This window comes from Nerophis lumbriciformis, linkage group LG23 (genome assembly GCF_033978685.3).
Source record: "Nerophis lumbriciformis linkage group LG23, RoL_Nlum_v2.1, whole genome shotgun sequence".
NCBI classification, from domain to species: Eukaryota; Metazoa; Chordata; class Actinopteri; order Syngnathiformes; family Syngnathidae; genus Nerophis; species Nerophis lumbriciformis.
This window is the reverse complement of record NC_084570.2, coordinates 8,475,769-8,499,924: the sequence shown is the minus strand read 5'-3', so window position 1 is coordinate 8,499,924 and position 24,156 is coordinate 8,475,769. Positions and strand designations below refer to the sequence as shown.

General features: G+C 38.0%; 1 protein-coding gene across 3 annotated transcripts in view; it reads right to left on the bottom strand.

Moving 5' to 3' along the window:
• LOC133622452 (neural cell adhesion molecule 2-like) overlaps positions 1-24,156 on the bottom strand; it is an 801,647-nt gene that overhangs the window by 158,423 nt on the left and 619,068 nt on the right. For all 3 annotated transcript variants that reach the window (XM_061985218.1, XM_061985216.1, XM_061985217.1), the window contains exons 4-5: positions 13,314-13,457; positions 5,486-5,623 (exon numbers count right to left, since the gene is read on the bottom strand). In XM_061985218.1, coding sequence (XP_061841202.1) covers positions 5,486-5,623; positions 13,314-13,457 — 282 coding nt within the window. The remainder of the gene's footprint in view (positions 1-5,485; positions 5,624-13,313; positions 13,458-24,156) is intronic.

Here is a 24,156-nt window from a genome sequence, read left to right as displayed (position 1 = left end):
AATAATTATATTAAAAATAAAAAAAATTAAAAATAAAATATTTGAATTCACAATTTACCACTCATAGTGCGTTGACTCAATTGGAAATGGCCGATTTGGTCTCACAAGATCTAGCTTATCTTGAAATGTCCTTATTGAAAATGGCCTTGCAGGCATATTTGCATTCTCATCAACGTTTTGCTCTCCTTTAGCCATTGTGGGTTAAAAGAGCGAGTACATATCAGATTTCTCTGCAAGCAGGGTGTGGCTCCGGTGCGGCTAGGTTGATCCATGGCTCATCCATGCAGACTGGACACTGGCCAAGAGTTAATGGGCGGCCGAGAGTGTAGTCGGCTCCCCTGGTTGTTGGTCAATTTTAGTTTCATCTGACCACATAACTTTCCTCCAGAAGGTTTTATCTTTGTCCATGTGATGTCAGATGAAACAAAAATTGAGCTGTTTGGCCACAATACTCAGCTATATGTTTGGAGGAGAAAAGGTAAGGCCTTTAATCTCAGGAACACCGTCAAGCATGGTGGTGGTAGTATTATGCTCTGGGCCTGTTTTGCTGCCAATGGAACTGGTGCTTTAAATGGGACAATGAAAAAGGAGGATTACCTCCAAATTCTTCAGGACAACCTAAAATCATCAGCCCGGAGGTTGGGTCTTGGGCGCAGTTGGGTGTTCCCACAGGACAATGACAAACGTCTAACGTGGTAAAGGAATGGTTAAATCAGGCTAGAATTAAGCTTTTAGAATGGCCTTCCCAAAGTTCTGTTTTAAATATGTGGACAATGCTGAAGAAACAAGTCCATGTCAGAAAAAACAACACATTTAGCTGAACTGCACCAATTTTGTCAAGAGGAGTGGTCAAAAATTCAACCAGAAGCTTGTGGATGGCTACCAAAAGTGCCTTATTGCAGCGAAGCTTGCCAAGGGACATGTCACCAAATATTAACATTGCTGTATGTATACTTTTGACCCAGCAGATTTGGTCACATTTTCAGTAGACCCATAATAAATTCATAAAAGAACCAAACTTCATGAATGTTTTTTGTGACCAACAAGTATGTGCTCCAATCACTCTATCACAAAAAAAATAAGAGTTGTAGAAACTATTGGAAACTCAAGACAGCCACGACATCATGTTCTTTACAAGTGTATGTAAACTTTTGAACACGACTATGTGTCATGTCTGTGTGATCATGTTTTGTTTTAGTAATGTTCGGTTTAAATTTTGGACTTTTTGTGCACTTTTGTTTTGTTTTGTCACCATAGCAACCATTAGTTTTCACCTGTCACGTCACGCACCTGTTTCACGTTTTGACTCACACACACCTGTCACCAATCATGTCACTGTTATTTAAGCATACCTTGTTCATCACTCGTCCTGCCTGCATTGTCATTATGTCACTCCGGTTCAGGTCTCGTTTTGACAAAAGTAAGTTTCCATGTCCATGTCCTAGTTTTTGTTTAAGATTAGCTTCACTTGCGTTTTAGGCACGCTTGCCTCTTTTTTTTGTTGTTGATTGTTGTTGTATTGTTTATGTTCGCGGTAGTGCATGATTTATGTTAAATAAATCCTAGCCTACCTTCACGCTGTTGTCCGTAGCCGTCTATCTTGCGTTGGAAGAACAACACCGCAACAAGCTGCGACCCCCATTTGACACTATGTGCTGTAACGGCAATCTCTGACATATCCTAAAATATTCTGTATTCACCGAATCACGCACAGTTGGAAATAATTGAATAAGTCAAATTAAGTGCTTATTTTTCTTCGCAAAAAAAGGCTGTTAAAAATATCAACATTTTGACATTTCTGTCCTAAATCCCTTTCAAGCTCATTTATAATAATTTTGGAAGGATTTTGACAACGTCTTTCGTTGTGTCTGCATCATTTTCAATCAACCAATTCATTATATTTAAGCCGAGAAAAAAATTAATAAAATAAACCTTCTGCACAATCACTTAATCATTTATTTTCTATAAATGAGATGCCTTGTCAACACACTTACAGGCTACTAATGTGAGATTTGACCTTTTCTATTTTTTTAAAAATGTGTTTGTTTTGTGGTGCTGTCGTTGTAATTATATCTGGATTTGCAGATGTTATGTACCCATGTGTTTAATCAACGTCTAATTGACAATCGAAGTAGATTTGAAGACTTTTTAAAAATAGTTTTAATTTCCTAATAAGATATATATTGTATTGTATTTAATAATTAATGCTGGGAGTGGTATTGATTACATGATTTTTGCGTTTCGTAGTGCATTTACAGCATGCACACAACATGACTTTACTGCCTCATGCCAGATCAGAACAAAACACAACCATTTTAACATGAAACTACCCTTGATAAGAAATATTTATTTTTGAAAAACTAAACAATAAAATGCACTACAAACAAAGTTTATGACATAATATAGTAATATTAGAGGGAAACATACAGTATATGAATTGATAAATGCATGTATACAGTACAGACCAAAAGTTTGGACACAATCTCAGTGAGAGAATGCCAAGAGTGTGCAAAGCAGTAATCAGAGCAAAAGGGTGGCTATTTTGAAGAAACTAGAATATAAAACATGTTTTGAGTTATTTCATCGTTTTGTGTTAAGGACATAACTCCACATGTGTTCATTCATAGTTTTGATGCCTTCAGTGACAATCTAAAATGTAAATAGTCATGAAAATAAATAAAATGCATTGAATGAGGAGAAGGCGTGTCCAAACTTTTGGCCTGTATGGTACATGTATATATATATATATATATATATACATATATATATATATATATATATACATATATATATATATATACTCAGGAGCGACTTATGTGTGAAATTATTAACACATTACCGTAAAATATCAAATAATATGATTTAGCTCATTCACGTAAGAGACTAGACGTGTAAGATTTCATGGGATTTAGCGATTAGGAGTGACAGATTGTTTGGTAAACGTATAGCATGTTCTATATGTTATAGTTATTTGAATGACTCTTACCATAATATGTTTCGTTAACATACCAGGCACGTTCTCAGTTGGTTATTTATGCCTCATATAACGTACACTTATTCAGCCTGTTGTTCACTATTCTTTATTTATTTTAAATTGCCTTTCAAATGTATATTCTTGGTGTTGGGTTTTATCAAATAAATTTCCCCCAAAAATGCGACTTATACTCCAGTGCGACTTATATATATTTTTTCCTTCTCTATTATGCATTTTCGGCCGGTGCGACTTATACTCCGGAGCGACTTATACTCCGGAGCGACTTATACTCCGGAGCGACTTATACTCCGAAAAATACGGTACATATATATCAGTGGTTCTCAACCTTGTTGGAGGTACCGAACCCCACCAGTTTCATATGTGCATTCACCGAACCCTTATTTGGTGAAAAATATATTTTTATTTTTTTTCAAATTCAAGACAAAGTTTTGTTTTTGGTAACACTTTAGTATGGGGAACATATTCTAAGTAACAAAGACTTAATTTAGAGTTATTTGGACACTAGGGGAACATATTCTAAGTAATAAAGACTTAATTTAGAGTTATTTGGTTAGGGTTAGGGTTAGAGGGTTAGGGTCAGGGTTAGGGTCAGGGTTAGAGGGTTAGGGTTATAATAAGGCCATGCCGAATAAGGCATTAATAAGTACTTAATAATGACTAGTTAAGAGCCATTATGTTACTAATTTGCATGTTAATAAGCAACTAATTAATGGTGAATATGTTCCCCATACTAAAGTGTTACCATGTTTTTATACTGGTGCACAAAATGAACCGTGCATGAACATCATCTTGTTCAAACAACAAAACCAACACAGTGCATAAACTCACAACAAATTACACACCTGCAAATCAGTCAGTTGTTGCCGTATCCGTAATACGCAGATAGGGACAAGTTTGTATTTATTTACACGATGAGTCGGGTGTGTCTTGACCTCCGCCGAACCCCTGAGCCCGACTCACCGAACCCCTTGGGTTCGATCGAACCCGGATTAAGAACCACATACATACATTAAGAACCATATACATACATATACATAAATATTTATATATACACATACACATATATATATATATATATATATATATATATATACATATATATACATATATCCATATATATATACATATATATATATATATATATATATATATATATATATATATATATATATATATATATATATATATATATATATATATGTATGTGTGGGAAAAAAAATCACAAGACTATTTCATCTCTACAGGCCTGTTTCATGAGGGGGTTCCCTCAATCATCAGGAGATTTTAATGGGAGCATTCACATACCATGGTTTATATAGGGCACAGAGTGGGTGGGTACAGGCTGGCGTAGGGGCGTGGTGATTGGCTCATGTGTTACCTAGGAGGTGTTTCCGTCTGTGGCGGCATGCTGTTACATGCTGTTACAAGAACAGCATGCCGCCACAGACGGAAACACCTCCTAGGTAACACATGAGCCAATCACCACGCCCCTACGCCAGCCTGTACCCACCCACTCTGTGCCCTATATAAACCATGGTATGTGAATGCTCCCATTAAAATCTCCTGATGATTGAGGGAACCCCCTCATGAAACAGGCCTGTAGAGATGAAATAGTCTTGTGATTTTTTTTTCCCACACATACATATATTGCGCTCTACTACGGTATCGAGCACTATTTTTTGGATAACCTTATTAAGACATATATATATATATATATATATATATATATATATATATATATATATATATATATATATATATATATATATATATATATATATATATATATATACATACATACATACATACATATATATATATATACATATATATATATATACATACACATATATATATATATAAATTGCATTATTGGCTTTATTTTAACAAAAAATCTTAGGGTACATTACATATGCAGTAATTCATAAGGATTCACAGAAATAGGTGAAAAAAAATTGCTATTTTGGTGGCACTTGCCTGGATAAAAAAAATAAAAAATAATCCAACATTTACACCTACCGTGCTTTAGGCTTTAGATGAGAGAAGACTCGAGATAAAGCTAAACCTAAAGAGTCTATCGTGTCTCAGGACCCAAATGCCATAATGAGTCGCACCTCATTGAGCAAGCTTATTCCATCTTCCAGCATAAACGGCAAGCTAAATCGAACACACATCATGCTTTTTAAGGGGCCGTGAGATGCTCTAATATTACCTATTAGGTCCGGGGAGGCGCAGACAGTATTGCAGCCATCCAACCATTACAGAACATGATTGGTCTAAGTGGTCTTTCAAGCTGTGCTAGTAAATGAAGACAAATTGGGAAATTAAAAAACTACATCCTTCATTTCTGGGGCGAAAGTGCCCAAAGCCCCTTTCTAATTGACATTTCCAATTGCATCTAAAGAATAAAACAAGGAATGCAGATGCATTTTATAGTAGTTAGGGAGACCACAGCACAGTCCCACTCACAGCGACTTTTATCACACTCACCGTTCACCACCACGGCTATATCCACAAAGTCGATCTCGCCGCGAGCCTCCACGCTGGCCTCGCAGCGGTACACGCCCTCGTCCGCCTTGGTCATACGGTGGATCTGCAGGCTGTTGTTTGCAAGCACCTTGAACCTGCCTGCAACACCAAAAAAAAAAAAAAGGGGGGCCGGGGGGGGAACAGCATTAAAAGCCTGATAAGCTTGTTTATAAAACAATGCCACATTCCTTCCACAATCAAATATTTATGGCATGTTTACCTAATAAACGCAGAAATTACACTTTCTAGTTAATCAGCGTGCCATTTAGTGTTGTATCGATACCAATATTTTGGTACGAGTACTAAAATTATTTCGATACCTTTCGGTACTTTTCTGATTAAAGGGGACCACAAAAAATTGCATTATTTCGTTCATTTTAACAAAAAATCTTAGGGTACATTAAACATGTTTCTTATTGCAGTTAAGTCCTTAAATAAAATAGTGAACATACAAGACAACTTGTCTTTTAGTAGTAAGTAAACAAACAAAGGCTCCTAATTAGTCTGCTGACGTATACAGTAACATATTGTATCATTTATCATTCTATTATTTTGTCAAAAATATTAAGGACAACTGGTAGAAAATGAATTATTAATCTACTTGTTCATTTACTGTTATTATCTGCTTATTTTCTCTTTTAACATGTTCTATCTACACTTCTGTTAAAATGTAATAATCACTTATTCTTCTGTTGTTTGGATACTTTACATTAGTTTTGGATGATACCACAAATTTGGGTATCAATCCGATACCAAGTAGTTACAGGATCATACATTGGTCATATTCAAAGTCCTCACACTGCAAAAAGTCAGTGTTCAAAAACAATTAAAAAAATTAAAAAAATTATGGGCATTTTATTTGAACTAAGCAAAATTATCTCCCAATAGAACAAGAACATTTGGCCTGTCAAGACTTTCCAAAACAAGTCAAATTAGCTAACCTCAATGAACCCAAAAATACCTTAAAATAAGTATATTCTCACTAATAACAACTGTACTACGAAATGAGTACGTATTTTCTATTGTTTCATTGAAAAAACATCTGTTTAATATGAGACACAATTGTGTAAAAGTCATGATTTATTTCATGCTTGAAATAAGAAATTATTACTTTAAAAAAGTAGTTTTATACTTGTGAGTGTTGATGACACAGCTTTGCAACAGTTGATATTCTAGTTTCAAGCATGTTTTACTCAATATAGGTCATCAAATCTCAGCAACAAGCTGTAATATCTTACTGAGATCATTTAAGACCAAAACCCTTTCAAACAAGTGAAACATTTTAACATACAATCTGCTTAGTGAGAAGAATTATCTTATCAGACAGAATATAAGCAAATATCACCCTTATTTGAGATATTTAATCTTACTTAGATTTCAGTTTTTGCAGTGGATGTGTCCATGGACATATTTTCTGAGTTTATAAACATAATATAAATTTTTTAAAAACGAAAGAAGATGTTGTGATGCCAAAAAACATCAACGTAATCATAGTAGTATCGACTAGACACGTGCCTGTACTTGGTATCATTACAGTGGATGTCAGGTGTAGATCCACCAATGGCGTTTGTTTACATTTTGACGCCGGTGAGCTACGGTGTGTAGTGAAGCATGTTTAGCTATTCCTCGTCCTGCAAGGATGATACTTGTAAGAAACTTACTTTATTTGTCGCCATGGAGACAAGGATTAGTGATTTAGAAGTAGCTAAGACACTGCCGATGGCGGATGGACGTTGGTCGCTAGCTAGCTAGCCATGTCTTAAAGCACCTCTTCCTGAGGGCATTTCAGTGTTATCATTTCACCTTTACCGTTAGTTTTTAAGCCAAAATGCGTCCGTTCTCCCTTTTCTGTCTACACACTGTGTCTGCTTGTAAGTACCGTATTTTTCCGACTATAAGTCGCAGTTTTTTTCATAGTTTGGCCGGGGGTGCGACTTATACTCAGGAGCGACTTATGTGTGAAATTGTTAACACATCACCGTAAAATATCAAATAATATTATTTAGCTCATTCACGTAAGAGACTAGACGTATAAGATTTCATGGGATTTAGCGATTAGGAGTGACAGATTGTTTGGTAAACGTATAGCATGTTCTATATGTTATAGTTATTAGAATGACTCTTACCATAATATGTTACGTTAACATACCAGGCACGTTCTCAGTTGGTTATTTATGCCTCATATAACGTACACTTATTCAGCCTGTTGTTCACTATTCTTTATTTATTTTAAATTGCTTTTCAAATGTCCATTCTTGGTGTTGGGTTTTATCAAACAAATTTCCCGCAAAAATGCGACTTATACTCCAATGTGACTTATATATGTTTTTTTCCTTCTTTATTATGCATTTTCGGCATGTGCGACTTATACTCCGGCGCGACTTATACTCCGAAAAATACGGTGATTGTGCACTGCCGAACATGCTCGTCTGCTCCTAAAACCAACAATGTCACGACGTGACTTCGACGCGGGGCGGGGTGCGGGACCGGCACCTTTCAGAGACGATACAGTACCGAAAATTATTGGTTAGTATCGCGGAACTATACTAATACCGGTATACCGTACAACCCTAGTGGTGTTATAGACTGCAATGGAAGTGGACATACAATTTAAAGTGTGTCTTTATATGGCAGAATGTCTCTGTCATCATGCAAACAGAGCATCTAAATCAGTGGTTCTTAACCTGGGTTCGATCAAACCCTAGGGGTTCGGTGAGTCGGCCTCAGGGGTTCGGCGGAGCCTCTGCCGCAGAGGTCAAGACACACCCAACTCATCGTGAAAATAAAAACTTCTCCCTATCTGCATATTATGGATACCCCCGAACAATGTTCCCTCTAATTTCCATCTGATTTGCAGGTGTGTAATTAGTTGTGAGTTCATGCACCGTGTTGGTTTTGTTCTTTGAACAAGGTGATGCTCATGCACGGTTCATTTTGTGCACCAGTAAAAAAAAACATATAACTTTGTGTTGAATTTGAAAAAAAAAAACATTTTATTTTTCACTAAAGAAGGTGAATGCGCATATGAAACTGGTGGGGTTCGGTACCTCCAACAAGAATAAGAACCACTGATCTAAATGAACATAAATTGCCACATATTGGCATGGGTGTCCATAATCTTACCTATGATGCTGAAAATTACAATAGTGTTCTATTCAAGAACTCCTTCATTCCACACTCCATCCAGCTGTATAATCACTCGCCATACAGCAATGGATGATATCTGTCTATTACCTGACACCTTCTATGTTAGCTACTTTTTTTAATGTCTATTTTCTATTTTCTGCTGGATTTACTCTCTATTTTATGCTGCAGCTGTCACATATACTGTAATATTGTACATGGTCATTGTTATATATTGTATCAGTGATGTGCAGTCACTAGAGGCAGGTGAGGCGGGGCCTCACCTGCCATCATGGAAAGAAAAAAAAATGTAAAAAGAAAAAAAATTAATTAAATTGTTATATGTATCCAGTGATTATACTATAAAGTTATTTTCCATTTAACTTCACCAGTTTTAGATTATTTTTATTCAAAATCGCTGAATTTTCACATTTGCCGTTCAAATACTGAGAAAAGACGGTGCGGTGAACAGCAGCCAGTTGAGGCACGTCACTCAGTGCCTCAACATGGACGGACTCGGCTAACTGCTGGCCTGCTGTGCAGTGAGACTGTATTGCTATATGAATTATATTATACATTTCCATAGTTTAGTTAGCTGAGGTATATAATGTACAGCGTATTTTGTCAACAACTGTATGTGTATAACGTATTTCTTGTGCTGAGCGATCATAAAACGGCTGCAAAGGACGCACTGGCTGAGGCTCCAGTAGCCCCGCCTCCTGCACCCCCGCCGTAGAAATGTTATATCAACTAAAGCCCACACTTAAACTTTCCACGTGCAAGATTGAATCTATTTAAAAAAAGTTATTTCATAAGAAGCCAAAAAGTGCAAAAACAATAATGTTCGTGTTGGAGGAGTTGTGAATGACTGCAGGGCCACAACATTCACAACTTTTAATTCACAACTCCTCCAACATGAACATCATTGTTTTTGCACTTTTTGGCTTCTTATTAAATAACTTTTGTAACCTATTTTTATGGGCTTTCCTATTTGTGATGTTAAGTTCCTGTTATGCGCTGTTATGCAGTATATGCCTTGAGCTCTTATTTTGAAGGCGCCAAGAGCGGAACTGATGACATGTTGTAGTGGAGCGGAGGTTTTTGAAAGAAGGTAAATAAAGTGGTCCTCGTGTAAACTGCAGCCTCCGTGTTTGTTATTTTGTAGTTTCATACAGTATAGGCGACATTTATAAACCCTCTGTTACACTTTTTTAAATAGATTCAATCTTGCACGTGGAAAGTTTAAGTGAGGGCTTTAGTTGATATAACACACCCGTCAGGGGTTCATTAATCCAGAACAACAGCGGCGAATGGACTTTATTTATAAGTAAAGGTAAGACCATAATAACGTTTTTTTTATTAAATGTGCTTTTTTGTGTGCTACAGTTTGTATGTGTAAAGTTAAAGTTAAGTTAAAGTACCAATGATTGTCACACACACACTAGGTGTAATGAAATTTGTCCTCTGCATTTGACCCATCCCCTTGATCACCCCCTGGGAGGTGAGGGGAGCAGTGGGCAGCAGCGGCGCCGCGCCCGGGAATACATTTTGGTGATTTAACCCCCAATTCAAACCCTTGATGCTGATTGCCAAGCAGGGAAAAATGCTGGTATGAGCTTTTAAACATAACCCGTTAACTGCTGCCAATCAAATGGTGAATAAGATACTCTTTAGGGTTCATATGTTTGTAAATCTGACTGTGATGAAGTCAGTGCCTCACCAGCCATGAACCGCACCGCACCGCACGTCACTGTATTGTATATATGATATAGACATAATATAATATAATATATCAGTATATATAATATGCTGTACATATATAATGTAAATATTACGTATATATGTTATATTTTATAGCGCTATATTTAGTCTATTTCTACCTGCATTGTCCTTTCCATCCTTACACTTTCCATCATTGTAACTGAGCTACTGTGTTGAACAATTTCCCTTGTGGATCATTAAAGTTTGTCTAAGTCAAATCTAAGTCTAAGTCTAATAGCTGACTTGACCCAAAGGAGGAGCATATCTCGTTATTTGACTTAATCTATTCTAATCTAATGGACATTTTTTTCAGAATATAATTGATGTGAATAGATTCATAACACTAATGCAGTGGTTTCTCAAAAAGGACCGTATTTTTCGGACTATAAGTCGCTCCGGAGTATAAGTCGCACCAGCCGGAAATGCATAATAAAGAAGGAAAAAAACATATATACCGTATTTTTCGGACTATAAGTCACAGTTTTTTTCATAGTTTGGCCGGGCTCCAGTGCGATTTATATATGTTTTTTTCCTTCTTTATTATGCATTTTCGGCAAGTGCGACTTATACTCCGAATAATACGGTAAGTCGCACTGGAGTATAAGTCGCATTTTTTGGGGAAATTTATTTGATAAAACCCAACACCAAGAATAGGCATTTGAAAGGCAATTTAAAATAAATAAAGAATAGTGAACAACAGGCTGAATAAGTGTACGTTACATGAGGCATAAATAACCAACTGAGAACGTGCCTGGTATGTTAACGTAACATATTATGGTAAGAGTCATTCAAATAACTATAACATGTAGAACATGCTATACGTTTACCAAACAATCTGTCACTCTTAATCGCTAAATCCCATGAAATCTTATACGTCTAGTCCAGGGGTCGGCAACCCAAAATGTTGAAAGAGCCATATTGGACCAAAAATACAAAAACAAATCTGTCTTGAGCCGCAAAAAATTAAAAGCCATATTACATACAGATAGTGTGTCATGAGATATAAATTGAATTAAGAGGAGTTAAAGGAAACTAAATGACCTCAAATATAGCTACAAATGAGGCATAATGATGCAATATGTACATATAGCTAGCCTAAATAGCATTTTAGCATCAATTAGCTTGCAGTAATGCAGTGACCAAATATGTCTGATTAGCACTCCACACAAGTCAATAACATCAACAAAACTCACCTTTGTGCATTCATGCATAACCTTAAAAGTTTGGTGGACAAAATGAGAAATAAGTGGCATAAAACACGTCTTAGAAAGTCCGAGAAAGTTATACATGTAAACAAACTACGGTGAGTTCAAGGACCGCCATAATTAGTAGGACAAAACTGCGCTCGCCAAATACTCGAATCGGTGAAGCATGTTTAATATAAACAGTGTGCTTTATAACAATTAGGGAGGTTTGTGTCGTGTTTGTCCTCCTACAGAAACCATATTGATAAATGATAAATGATAAATGGGTTGTACTTGTATAGCGCTTTTCTACCTTCAAGGTACTCAAAGCGCTTTGACACTACTTCCACATTTACCCATTCACACACACATTCACACACTGATGGAGGGAGCTGCCATGCAAGGCGCTAACCAGCACCCATCAGGAGCAAGGGTGAAGTGTCTTGCTCAGGACACAACGGACATGACGAGGTTGGTACTAGGTGGGGATTGAACCAGGGACCCTCGGGTCGCGCACGGCCATTCTTCCACTGCGCCACGCCGTTTATTATTAAAACAAAAAACATATATTTTTCCCCTCATCTTTTTCCATTTTTCATACATTTTTGAAAAAGCTCCAGAAAGTCACTAGGGCGGCGCTAAAGAGGGTTGCCGACCCCTGGTCTAGTCTCTTACGTGAATGAGCGAAATAATAATATTTGATATTGTATGGTAATGTGTTAATAATTTCACACATAAGTCGCTCCTGAGTATAAGTCGCACCCCCGGCCAAACTATGAAAAAAACTGCGACTTATAGTCCGAAAAATACGGTACTGCTTCAGAAAAAACTCGGCCCTCCAAGTACCGCCATAATGACCAACATGAAAATTCAGTATCATAGTAGGCCTAAGTATTCATTAAAAAACAAGGCAGAGGTTTTAGTCAACAAGTATAATTAATATTTTTGGCCACTGTAACATTACACACAGTTTGAACAGTAACACTGTGTTTGAATATAGGAACATAAAACACCGTACTTTAACCAAGGGATTCTTTGGCGTCCCACTTGATAGAGCCTGCGTACATACCACATGTGTGAGAATCGCTGCACTATTCAAAGCATTTAAAATGAACAATAAGTTGCTCTGTCACATTTTTACACCATTGCTTTAAAACAGGGGTGTCAAACTCATTTTAGCTCAGGGGCCACATGGAGGAAAATCTATTCCCAGGCGGGCCTGGACTGGTAAAATCATGGCATGATAACTTAAAAATAAAGACAAATTCAGATTGTTTGCTTCAGCTGCAAGAATAATCATCACTATTCATGGAGAACAAATTTGATTGAGTTTCACCTACTCAGTGGCTTAGTTGTTAGAGTGTCCGCACTGAGATCGGTAGGTTGCGAGTTCAAATCCCGACCGAGTCATACCAAAGACTATAAAAACGGGACCCATTACCTCCCTGCTGGGCACTCAGCATCAAGTGTTGGAATTGGGGGTTGAATCACCAAAAATGATTCCCGGGCGCGGCACCGCTGCTGCTCACTGCTCCCCTCACCTCCCAGGGGGTGAACAAGGGGATGGGTCAAATGCAGAGGACAGATTTCACCACACCTAGTGTGTGTGTGTGTGTCAATCATTGGTACTTTAACTTTTTAACTTTAGTTGAAGCATAGCCATTAAGGGGTGCAGTTTGATCCGGGATACAGGCTAGAAATGTAAACCTCAATAGACTTACTGTGGTGCTCATTGGTGATCTCCCTGCCCTGGTAGTACCACACAACCTCCGGCACGGGTGAACTGATGACGTCACAAATGACTTCGGCCGTCTCACCGTGGCGGAACTCCTGCGGCGATTGAACGTCTCGAAAAGTCAACCGCTCTGCAAGATCAAACAAGGTCAAGTTAAAAAACAAACAAACAGCTGCACGGTACACAGTTGTTTTTAACCAAAAACAAACGTGAAGAAAAAACTGCACAAAGAAGAACTGAAAGAGTGTGTGTCTGTTGGTGATGGAATGTTTATAGACTACTGTGTTCTTCTCACAAATGTGTCAATAATAGTCAATACCTGACAATATTGCCAATATTGCGTCCCAGAAGACTTAGTGCTGCAAGGGTTTCTGGGTATTTGTTCTGTTGTGTTTATGTTGTGTTACGGTGCGGATGTTCTCCCGAAATGTGTTTGCCATTCTTGTTTGGTGTGGGTTCACGGTGTGACGCATATTTGTAACAGTGTTAAAGTTGTTTGTACAGCCACCCTCAGTGTGACCTGTATGCCAACATGGCACTGCCATATTTATTATTGAAGTCACAAAGTGCATTATTCTTTTTAACAGGCCTCAAAACAGCAGCTTGGAATGTGGGACATGCTCTCCCTGAGATAATCCTGATACCCACTACCACTATGGGAAATACTATACTTTGACTTTTACAAAGTGCATTAATTTTATTTTTTTTAAACATGCCTCAAAACAACAGCTACAAAAACAATGAAGGCACACAGCTTCAGTCCAGAGTATACTAGAGCATACTTGCCAACCTTGAGACCTCCGAATTCGGGAGATTGGGGTGAGGGTGGGGGGGGGTTTGAGGTGTGGGGGGGTTTGGTGGTAGCAGGGGGTGTATATTGTAGCGTACCGGAAGAGTTAGTGCTGCAAGGGGTTCTGGGTATTTGTTCTGTTGTGTTTATGTTGTGTTATGGTGCGGATGTTCTCCCGAAATGTGTTTGTCATTCTTGTTTAGTGTGGGTTCACAGTGTGGCGCATATTTGTAACAGTGTTAAAGTTGTTGATCAAGTATGCCTTGCATTCGCTTATGTGTGTGTAGAAGCCACATATATTATGTGACTGGGCCGGCATGCTGTTTGTATGGAGGAAAAGCGGACGTGACGACAGGTTGTAGAGGACGCTAAAGGCAGTGCCTTTAAGGCACGCCCCCAATTATGTTGTCCGGGTGGAAATTGGGAGAAATTCGGGAGAAATTCGGAAGAATGGTCGCCCCGGGAGATTTTCGGGAGAGGCACCGAAATTCGGGAGTCTTCCAGGAATATCGGGAGATGGTAGCAGGGGGTGTATATTGTAGCGTCCCGGAAGAGTTAGTGCTGCAAGGGGTTCTGGGTATTTGTTCTGTTGTGTTTATGTTGTGTTACGGTGCGGATGTTCTCCCGAAATGTGTTTGTCATTCTTGTTTGGTGTGGGTTCACAGTGTGGCGCATATTTGTAACAGTGTTAAAGTTGTTTATACGGCCTCCCTCAGTGTGACTTGTATGGCTGTTGATCAAGTATGCATTGCATTCACTTATGTGTGTGTAGAAGCCACATGTTATGTGACTGGGTCGGCATGCTGTTTGTATGGAGGAAAAGCGGACGTGACGACAGGTTGTAGAGGACGCTAAAGGCAGTGCCTTTAAGGCACGCCCCCAATAATGTTGTCCGGGTGGAAATCGGGAGAAATTCGGGAGAATGGTCGCCCGGGAGATTTTCGGGAGGGGCACCAAAATTCGGGAGTCTCCCAGGAATATCGGGAGGTTGAAACCGATACCGATAGTTTCCGATATTACATTTTAAAGCATTTATCGGACATCTCTAATAAATACCTCTATTATCAACAACAATACAATTGTTTCAAACACAACAATACATATATGTAATGATAACTTGAAATACAAAAGAAAGCAGATAAGTGGAGGGAAAGAAAGAGAAGCTAACTATATTAACCTTGTAGATTGTTATAGTAACAATAGGTTAAGCTTTGTCAGTGTGCCATGTGTTATACCCAATTTCCCCTAGGGCAACGTTAATAAATGTTTGATGAAAAAGTGATTATATGCATGTGTGTATGTACGTATATGCACATTATTATATTGCCATTTAATTTTTTGCAAAATGTACTTGGTAAGTAGGAGGAAATAAGGTAAGAGCAACAACAATTAACTTGATTAGAAAAAATATTGATATCGATTTTGTGGCTTCAAATAATCGTTTGAAGAACCGTAACTAATAAAAATGCATGAAATCTAGAAAAAATCCCATAACTTAAAATACGCAGACATAGTCTCCGCACAGCCGAGAGGACACATGAGCTACATATATATAAATTAGTGTTGTCTCGATACCAATATTTTAATATTCGATACTTTTCGGTGCTTTTCTAAATAAAAGGCTTTAATTCAACAAAAAATCTTAGGGTACATTAAACATATGTTTCTTATTGCAAGTTTGTCCTTAAATAAAATAGTGAACATACAAGACAACTTGTCTTTTAGTAGTAAGTAAACAAAGGCTCTTAATGTAGTCTGCTGACATATGCAGTAACATATTGTGTCATTTATCATTCTATTATTTTGTCAACATTATTTAGGACAAGTGGTAGAAAATTAATTATTAATCTAATTGTTCATTTACTGTTAATATCTGTTTACTTTCTCTTTTAACATGTTCTATCTACACTTCTGTTAAAAATGTATTAATCACTTATTCTTTTGTTGTCTGATACTTTACATTAGTTTTGGATGATTCCACAAATTTGGGTATCAATCTGATACCAAGTCGTTACAGGATCATACATTGGTCATATTCAAAGTCCTCGTGTGTCCAGGGACATATTTCCTGAGTTTATAAACATAATATACATTTAAAAAACCAAAAGATGTGATGCCAAAAAATATTGACGTAATCATAGTAGTATTGACTACGCTCGGCGGACCAGTACTTTTCAGAGGCGGTATAGTACCGAATATGATTCATTAGTATCGCGGTACTATACTAATACCAGGACACCGTACAACCCTGATATAAATATAAACGTATATATATATATATATATATATATATATATATTTCATCTTTGAACGTGTGTTTAAAGTGCAATTTCAATGTTGATGACCTTTGCATTGGACCAACAATGTGTAGCGCAGTCTCGTAGAAGAGATGAGAAGACTCTGCTACTCATCGCTCCACCCGTTGTCCTACCAACTACCAGAGGTGGGACCAAGTCATTGTTTTGCAAGTCACAAGTAAGTCTCAAGTCTTTGCCCTCAAGTCCGAGTCAAGTCCCGAGTCAAGACAGGCAAGCCCCGAGTCAAGTCCAAAGTCAAGACTGGAAAGTCTCAAGTCAAGTCCTAAGTCCTGCATTTTGAGTTTCGAGTCCTTTCAAGTCCTTTTAACCACAGACTAATATATTAACACAGATTGTGTATGCTTTTCAAACGCTGTATTTATTTATTAAAACAAGTGCATTTTAAATTGCAGGAAAGAAAATTGTGCTGACATTGCACTTTATAATAGCACTATTAACCAGTCATTTTAAACATTAACTCATTCCTTTACAGAACAAACACATTGAAAAATAAAGTGCAAATGTACTTATTTGTACAAAAGTGTTAACATTGAAAAAACATGACATATACGTGAACATAACAAAAAAGTTGTACTTTTTATATGTCAGGGCCCTATGCTGCATTGCATTTGCAAAAGACCAAATTAGCCAAGAGTCTGTCAGTCATTTGTGCACGATGGGGGCGTAGTATGATGCCACCATGGCTGAAAACTCGCTCCACTGGAGCACTGGAGGCAGGCACTGCCAAGACTCTCATGGCCACTCGTAACAGTGAAGGAAGAGTCTTCATGTTCAATGCCCAGAACAAAAGGGGGGGGGAGAGTTTTTTTGGGTTGGTGCACTACTTGTAAGTGTATCGTGTGTTTTTTATGTTGATTTAATTAAAAAAAAAAATATATATATATATATATATTTCTTGTGCGGCCCGATACCAATCGATCCACGGACCAGTAGCGGGCCGCGGCCCGGTGGTTGGGGACCACTGAGGTAAACAACCAACAGTATGTCAGAAAGCTAGCTAAAACGGTACACTTATTCATAATATAGTATACATTTTAACTGACCTTTATTTTACTATTTTTGTCTTTTTTTAGGTGGCTAAAATACGCGGTGCTGCTGACCGCCGTCTAACGTTACGTGTGATATATTGACTAACGTAACCCTGCTTAAAAAAAATCACTGAACAAAAAGTATGAATAAGGTAGTGAACTGCAACAGATTCCCGTGTTTGCAATAACGTTATAACGTTAGCAGTGAGTTTACAGCCTCACTGATTTAACTACACAGCAAATAAAAGTCACGTTACTTAGCCAATAAACGTTATCTTACATTCAAAACTTACCGTTCTTTGTGCAACTTCAAATGACGGACGAAGTTGGAAGTTGTTGCCTCTCCATCAGTCATTTTCGAACTGCATGTGTTGCATACTGCAAACCGTTTTGTGTTGACCACCTCGTAATTTTTATACCCAAACGAAATTATTTTAGGTATCATTTTTTGTTCACTGGCGTGTGGTTTGGACATGTCTTCTTCGTTGGTTGTCCTGCAATTTGATTGGATGAATGCTGTGTGATGAAAACAAAGTAGATCTAATTTGATTGGCTGTTGTACTGAGACCACACCAGCTGACACACGCAACGCTGATAGACAAGTACACAATGAAAAATACGGAGCGCTCCCGAATAACTTTTTCATCTTTGGGTTTTGGGGAAAGTAGCAAGTCATGTCAAGTCATGTCAATTCAAAAGGCTCAAGTCCAAGTGAAGTCACAAGTCATTGATGTTAAAGTCTAAGTCGAGTTGCAAGTCTTTTTACATTTTGTCAAGTCGAGTCTAAAGTCATCAAATTTATGACTCGAGTCTGACTCGAGTCCAAGTCATGTGACTCGAGTCCACACCTCTGCCAACTACAATGTGAACCTCTCAGCTTCTCCTAACCAAGTCTTAAAGTTTCACTTCAGGAATGACGAGGGTTCCCAACAGTCTCTTGAAAGACGGAATCGTCCTCTATTTAAGTTAAGTCAAAGTACCCATGATTGTCACACACACACTAGGTGTGGCGTAATTATTCTCAACATTTGACCCATCACCTTTGATAACCCCCTGGGATGTGAGGGGAGCAGTGAGCAGCAGCGGGGGCCGCGCCCGGGGGAATAATTTTTGGTGATTTACAAACAAATATACACATTCTGTACGGAGCCGTCAAGGGACACACTTTGTTGCAATGGAAATGAAAAATAGTCTGTGAAATATCAATAGATTATTTGGAACGACAACAGCAGCACAAGTCTGCTACAGGCTAAGCCAATGGATGCCAGCCTGACTGATCGCTCACCTGTCAAACTCATTGCCGCTCGACTTTTCTGGCATCTGCTCATTTCACCTTGGCTGCTGTCACCGTCTCGGTGTGACAGCAGCAAGCTAGCTAGAATCATCTGCCCAGCTTCTGGCAATCAGACTTCAAACTTTTTACCACAGTGACATTTTTTCTTTTAAAAAAAAAAAAAAAAAAGGAACAATTGGGGAATTTTGAATATCGTTTTGTCCAACGGGGGAACTGCCGACACACACATTAGCATAAACACACAGATTGGTATCCAGACACACACATTAGTACACGCACGTGAATTGCCTTACACATGCATAGATTGTTATACAGACACACACATTAGTACCCACACGTGAATTAGATTACACACACACAAATGTGTGTATCCAGATACACACATTAGTACACACACACGAGTTGGATTACACACACACCGATTGAGATACAGACACACACATTACTACACAGACATAAATTAGATTACACACACACCGATTGAGATACAGACACACACATTAGCACAAACACACAGATTGATATCCAGACACACACATTAGTACACACACGTGAATTGGATTAGAAACGCACAGATTGTTATACAGACACACACATTAGTGCACACACATTAATTAGATTACACACACACAAATTGATGTCCAGATACACACATTAGTACACACACACGAGTTGGATTACACACACACCGATTGAGATACAGACACACACATTAGCACAAACACACACAGATTGATATCCAGACCCACACATTAGTACACACACATGTGAATTGGATTAGACACGCAGATTGTTATACAGACACACACATTAGTGCACACACATACATTAAATTACACACATATTAGCACAAACATACAGATTGATATCCAGACACACACGTTAGTACACACACACACACGTGAATTGGATTACACACGCATAGACTGTTATACAGACACACACATTACTACACAGACATAAATTAGATTACACACACACCGATTGAGATACAGACACACACATTAGCACAAACACACAGATTGATATCCAGACACACACATTAGTACACACACGTGAATTGGATTAGAAACGCACAGATTGTTATACAGACACACACATTAGTGCACACACATTAATTAGATTACACACACACAAATTGATGTCCAGATACACACATTAGTACACACACACGAGTTGGATTACACACACACCGATTGAGATACAGACACACACATTAGCACAAACACACACAGATTGATATCCAGACCCACACATTAGTACACACACATGTGAATTGGAGTAGACACGCACAGATTGTTATACAGACACACACATTAGTGCACACACATACATTAAATTACACATATATTAGCACAAACATACAGATTGATATCCAGACACACACGTTAGTACACACACACACACGTGAATTGGATTACACACGCATAGACTGTTATACAGACACACACATTACTACACAGACATAAATTAGATTACACACACCGATCGAGATACAGACACACACATTAGCACAAACACACAGATTGATATCCAGACACACACATTAGTACACACACGTGAATTGGATTAGGAAACGCACAGATTGTTATACAGACACACACATTAGTGCACACACATTAATTAGATTACACACACACAAATTGATGTCCAGATACACACATTAGTACACACACACGTGCATTGGATTACACACACACCGATTGAGATAGACACACACATTAGCACAAACACACACAGATTGATATCCAGACACACACATTAGTACACACACATGTGAATTGGATTAGACACGCAGATTGTTATACAGATACACACATTAGTGCACACACATCAATTACATTACACACATATTAGCACAAACACACAGATTGATATCCAGACAGACACATTAGTACACACACACACGTGAATTGGATTACACACGCATAGACTGTTATACAGACACACACATTACTACACAGACATAAATTAGATTACACACACACCGATTGAGATACAGACACACACATTAGCACAAACACACAGATTGATATCCAGACACACACATTAGTACACACACGTGAATTGGATTAGAAACGCACAGATTGTTATACAGACACACACATTAGTGCACACACATTAATTAGATTACACACACACAAATTGATGTCCAGATACACACATTAGTACACACACACGTGCATTGGATTACACACACACACCGATTGAGATAGACACACAAATTAGCACAAACACACACAGATTGATATCCAGACCCACACATTAGTACACACACATGTGAATTGGATTAGACACGCAGATTGTTATACAGATACACACATTAATGCACACACATAAATTACATTACACACATATTAGCACAAACACACAGATTGATATCCAGAGGGACACATTAGTACACACACACACACGTGAATTGGATTACAGACGCATAGACTGTTATACAGACACACACATTACTACACAGACATAAATTAGATTACACACACACCGATTGAGATACAGACACACACATTAGCACAAACACACAGATTGATATCCAGACACACACATTAGTACACACAAACGTGAATTGGATTAGAAACGCACAGATTGTTATACAGACACACACATTAGTGCACACACATTAATTAGATTACACACACACAAATTGATGTCCAGATACACACATTAGTACACACACACGTGCATTGGATTACACACACACACCGATTGAGATAGACACACACATTAGCACAAACACACACAGATTGATATCCAGACACACACATTAGTACACACACATGTGAATTGGATTAGACACGCAGATTGTTATACAGACACACACATTAGTGCACACACATACATTAAATTACACACATATTAGCACAAACATACAGATTGATATCCAGACACACACGTTAGTACACACACACACACGTGAATTGGATTACACACGCATAGACTGTTATACAGACACACACATTACTACACAGACATAAATTAGATTACACACACACCGATTGAGATACAGACACACACATTAGCACAAACACACAGATTGATATCCAGACACACACATTAGTACACACACACGTGAATTGGATTAGACACGCACAGATTGTTATACAGACACACACATTAGTACACACACACACACGTGAATTGGATTACACACGCATAAACTGTTGTACAGACACACACATTAATACACACACGTGAATTAGATTACACAGATACAGATTGAGATACAGACACACACATTAACACAAACAGATTGATATCCAGACACACACATTAGTACACACACACGTGAATTGGATTAGACAAGCACAGATTGTTATTCAGACACACACAATAGTGCACACACATGAATTAAATTACACCCACACATTAGCACAAACATACAGATTGATATCCAGATACACACATTAGTACACACACACACACGTGAATTGGATTACATACGCATCGACTGTTATACAGACACACACATTAATACACACACGTGAATTAGATTTCACACACACAGGTTGAGATACAGACACACACATTAGCACAAAAACACGAACAGATTGATATCCAGACACACACATTAGTACACACACACGTGAATTGGATTAGACACGCACAGATTGTTATCCAGACACACACATTAGTACACACACACACGTGAATTGGATTACACACACATCGACTGTTATACAGACACACACATTAATACACACACGTGAATTAGATTACAGATACAGATTGAGATACAGACACACACATTAACACAAACAGATTGATATCCAGATGCACACATTAGTACACACACACGTGAATTGGATTAGACACGCACATATTGTTATACAGACACACACAATAGTGCGCACACATGAATTAAATTACACACACGCATTAGCACAAACAAACAGATTGATATCCAGACACACACATTAGTACACACACACACACACGTGAATTGGATTACACAAGCATCGACTGTTATACAGACACACACATTAATACACACACATGAATTAGATTACACACCCACAGATTGAAATACGGACACACACATTAACACAAACACGAACAGATTGATATCCAGACACACACATTAGTACACACACACGTGAATTGGATTAGACACGCACAGATTGTTATACAGACACACACATTAATGCAAACACGTGAATTAGATTACACCCACACATTAGCACAAACATACAGATTGATATCCAGATACACACATTAGTACACACACACACACGTGAATTGGATTACATACGCATCGACTGTTATACAGACACACACATTAATACACACACGTGAATTAGATTACACACACACAGATTGAAATACGGACACACACATTAACACAAACACGAACAGATTGATATCCAGACACACACATTAGTACACACGCACATGAATTGGATTAGACACACAGATTGTTATACAGACACACACATTAGTGCACACACATGAATTACATTACACACACAATAGCACAAACACACATATTGATATCCAGACACACACATTAGTACACACACACACACGTGTATTGGAATACACTCGCATAGAATGTTATACAGACACACACATTAATACACACACGTGAATTAGATTACACACACACAGATTGAGATACAGACATACACATTAGCACAAACACACACAGATGGATATCCAGACACACACATTAGTACGCTCACACGTGAGTTGGATTAGACACGCACAGATTGTTATACAGACACACACATTAGTGCACACACGTGAATTAGATTACACACACACATTACCACAAACACACAGATTGATATCCAGACACACACATTAGTACACACACACACACACACACACACGTGAATTGGATTACACACGCATCGACTGTTATACAGACACACACATTAATACACACACGTGAATTAGATTACACACACACAGATTGAAAGACGGACACACACATTAACACAAACACGAACAGATTGATATCCAGACACACACATTAGTACACACACACGTGAATTGGATTAGACACCCAGATTGTTATCCAGACACACACATTAATGCACACACGTGAATTAGATTACACCCACACATTAGCACAAACATACAGATTGATATCCAGATACACACAATAGTACACACACACACACGTGAATTGGATTACATACGCATCGACTGTTATACAGACACACACATTAATACACACACGTGAATTAGATTACACACACACAGATTGAGATACGGACACACACATTAACACAAACACGAACAGATTGATATCCAGACACACACATTAGTACACACACACATGAATTGGATTAGACACACACAGATTGTTATACAGACACACACATTAGTGCACACACATGAATTACATTACACACACAATAGCACAAACACACATATTGATATCCAGA